The sequence below is a fragment of the Punica granatum genome, chromosome 3 (assembly GCF_007655135.1).
Source record: "Punica granatum isolate Tunisia-2019 chromosome 3, ASM765513v2, whole genome shotgun sequence".
NCBI classification, from domain to species: domain Eukaryota; kingdom Viridiplantae; phylum Streptophyta; class Magnoliopsida; order Myrtales; family Lythraceae; genus Punica; species Punica granatum.
In genome coordinates, this window is record NC_045129.1 from 39,848,275 (window position 1) to 39,851,176 (window position 2,902).

At 42.4% G+C, this 2,902-nt stretch overlaps 1 protein-coding gene across 1 annotated transcript; it reads right to left on the bottom strand.

The window, feature by feature from the left end:
* Window positions 1-239: 239 nt before the first annotated feature.
* Window positions 240-2,643, bottom strand: LOC116201271. Its single transcript, XM_031532439.1, has 3 exons — window positions 1,165-2,643; window positions 842-945; window positions 240-610 (listed from the first exon to the last, which is right to left on the bottom strand). The coding sequence occupies exons 1-3, from the start codon at window positions 2,056-2,058 to the stop codon at window positions 325-327; spliced, it is 1,284 nt and encodes a 427-aa protein (XP_031388299.1). The 5' UTR covers window positions 2,059-2,643; the 3' UTR covers window positions 240-324.
* Window positions 2,644-2,902: the final 259 nt, after the last annotated feature.

Genomic DNA, 2,902 nt, shown 5'->3' on the forward strand with positions numbered 1-2,902 from the left:
ACTATTGTTAAAATTATCAACATAATTCAGCAAGTTTAGTTTGCAAAAATATGAATAAATGATTAATTTGAGTTTCAAATTAATCATTTATTTTTATTAATAAGAAATTTTGTTGTTAAAATGTGATCAATAATTCACATAAAAATGATGACATGTATATGACAATGAATTCGTCCAATGCACGGGATAGAATGCTAATATATATGTATATAATAATTGCAGGAAAATGAAAGACAAATGTATGTTCTTATGTTTCGTATGGTTCCGGTTCCGGCTCCGGCTCCGGCTCCGGCTCCGGCTCCGGCCTGCCCATCAAATAAAACTTCAAAACGGAAGGTAGTGGCGGTGGGCCGCTGGAGAGTAAGGTGAGCCCGTAACGAATGAAGGCGGGTTGCTGTTGCTGATAGAGGCGTGCGAGTGGGCCTCATGGAGTGGGCCTCTTGGGCCCATCGGGCTTCTTGATCTTGACATCATTGCGCTGCTTCGACCGTAACCAACGCTCTCTCTGCTCCTTCTGGGCCCTTTATCGGCCCATTTCAGCTCCGCTTGCTTCACTTCGCTTCCATACCCAAAGCAGAAGCATCCCACCTTCCCAGCTCTGCGCATGTACCTAATTAAAACCACCATAACATTTATTTATTATTATTATTTTTTTAAAAAAAGAAGAAATTTCTGGTTACAAGGGCGGTCATGTCTATAACTTATTTATTCTTTCAGTTAATATCGTACATGGCAGATCAATCATCAGTAGCACTTGCTGGAGACTGAAATCTAGCAGTTAGCTATCTAGTTTTTCTTTCGGTGAATTAGCAGCTAGCTAGTTAATCGAGCATTTACATACTTGAGGCTGAAACGCTTGCCGAGACACTCGATACACTTGCGCCCTTCAGTCATCTCACCCATTCCTGCGCTCACACACTGCCTGCAGTACACCCTTCCGCACACCTGCATACGTATATATGCAGCAAATATAGTACGTATCATAGCACATTCGAACAAATATAAGATGTCGTTTGCAAAATTATACATTATACAAACAAGAAGAAATTGCAAGTTTAGCTATGCAGATATATGTATATAATTATGGCTAGCTAGAAAGGTTGTATTATATAATTAAACTATAATTAGCTGTGTATACATGCAGCATGCATGTGTGCGACTTACGAGGCATCGATGGCGGAAGAAGTAGATGTAGGTGGTGCAGACAGTACAAATGTTGGAGTGAGGAATCCCAGGGCGACGCCGTCTTACTACTCCTGCAGCTGCAGCAGATCTTTCTGTCTGGGGGCCGTAATTGCTGTAAATGCTTGCGTCCTCATAGGCCGCCATGCTGCTTGCCACCATGCTCATGTTTGAATGGCCCTGACCGTGACCGCCGTGATCATGGCCGTGATGATGATGACTACTCGACATGATCATGCCATTATCATCATGATCACCATAATGAGCAAAGCGATGCTGCTGAGGATGAGCAGGGAGCTGGGTCGTCTGATGATGTTCCCTGCTGGTAGCGTGATAAGAATCGTCATCAATCATATAATGATCATCACCACCACCACCACCAATTGTGTTTGCGCTCTGATGATGGTCGTGCTGTCGGCGGTGATGACGATGGTTAGATGCACGGAGAGCACGACTGAAATCGAGGCTGGGAACCTTGTTCATCTGGGCAGGGCCATCATGGTGGGGGGAAACGTCATAAGATTTAGGAGAAGTATTAATTATACAAGGAGAAGCCGGCAATGATGATCTCTCCTCAACGACATCGACACTAGTAGATGAGGTAGTATTGGCGCCTTCACAAATGGGATTGAGTAAGGGGGTGGCGGAGAGTGGTATGTTCTTATTCTTACTCTTGTTCTTCTTCTTCATCGTCATCATCATGTTGATCTCCTTGTTGTCGGAACTAGAGTTGGCATCTGAACGATGGTGAAGCTGGACGTCGGCGAGGTCTTGGAAGGTGAGGTTGACGGAGTCGTCAGGGATGCCAAGATAAAGCTCTTCCAGTTCCATCCTCGCCTTGGCCAGGGTAGCTCTTTCCCGGTCGCCGTCCCCCATATGTAAGTACTAATTATTAATATTGAGTAGTGTGTAGGTAACTACACATGCATGCACATAATATATCGATCGATCAGAACACTTTCTCTCCGATTCTGAACCTATTAATCTTAAAAACCAGACGCCAGCTAGCTAGTAATCATCAATTGATCAATATAGAGATATATTTAGAGAGAGAGCGGCCGCAGGGAGAGGAAGACGAGACAGGGAGAGAGGCCTGTACGGTGGTGGGAACAAGATCAAGAGTATGGCTGAATTAATCAATCAGCTAATTGCTTTAGGTAAAGAGGTTTTGGGCGGATTTTATAAGGTTTCCTTGATCTGGCAGGCATTTGAAAATATATTATTATTATTAATCATATATAAATATAAAAAGTAATATTTAGACATTGCCGACGATCAATCCGACTTCTTGTTTTGTCTCCTCATCAAGGCCGGCCAGTCGGCTCGTCGTCCTTGACTTATATGCAACCAGATAGATTCTCTCTCTCTCTCTCAATCTCCTCTCCACTAGCTCCTTGCCTTCTCCTCTCTCCGTCCTCCTATTCCCTCCTAATATATATAAAATATTTAGGGCATCATTGACCGGGCAATGCCACAGAGCTAAAACTTCTTCGACCAATAATATCATGATTCCAATTCATGCAATGCCCGATACCTTAATATATTATAAGATTAATAACCTAGAAAAATATGATATCATATTCATACCTTTTCCCAAATATAACACGAGCCTTTGAAAAATAGTATAGAAATGTACGACCTTCATATTTATGCAGAAAACAATCTATAATATATATTGTTATATGCATATGTATAATACAAAAACTCCAAAGGGTTCGGC

Coding starts and splice junctions, on each gene's coding strand:
- LOC116201271 (XM_031532439.1), bottom strand. CDS start 2,058: ATGGGGGACGGCGACCGGGAAAGAGCTACCCTGGCCAAGGCGAGGATG. Junction 946..1,164: donor TCTTCCGCCATCGATGCCTC/GTAAGTCGCACA, acceptor ATACGTATGCAG/GTGTGCGGAAGGGTGTACTG. Junction 611..841: donor GGCAAGCGTTTCAGCCTCAA/GTATGTAAATGC, acceptor GGTTTTAATTAG/GTACATGCGCAGAGCTGGGA.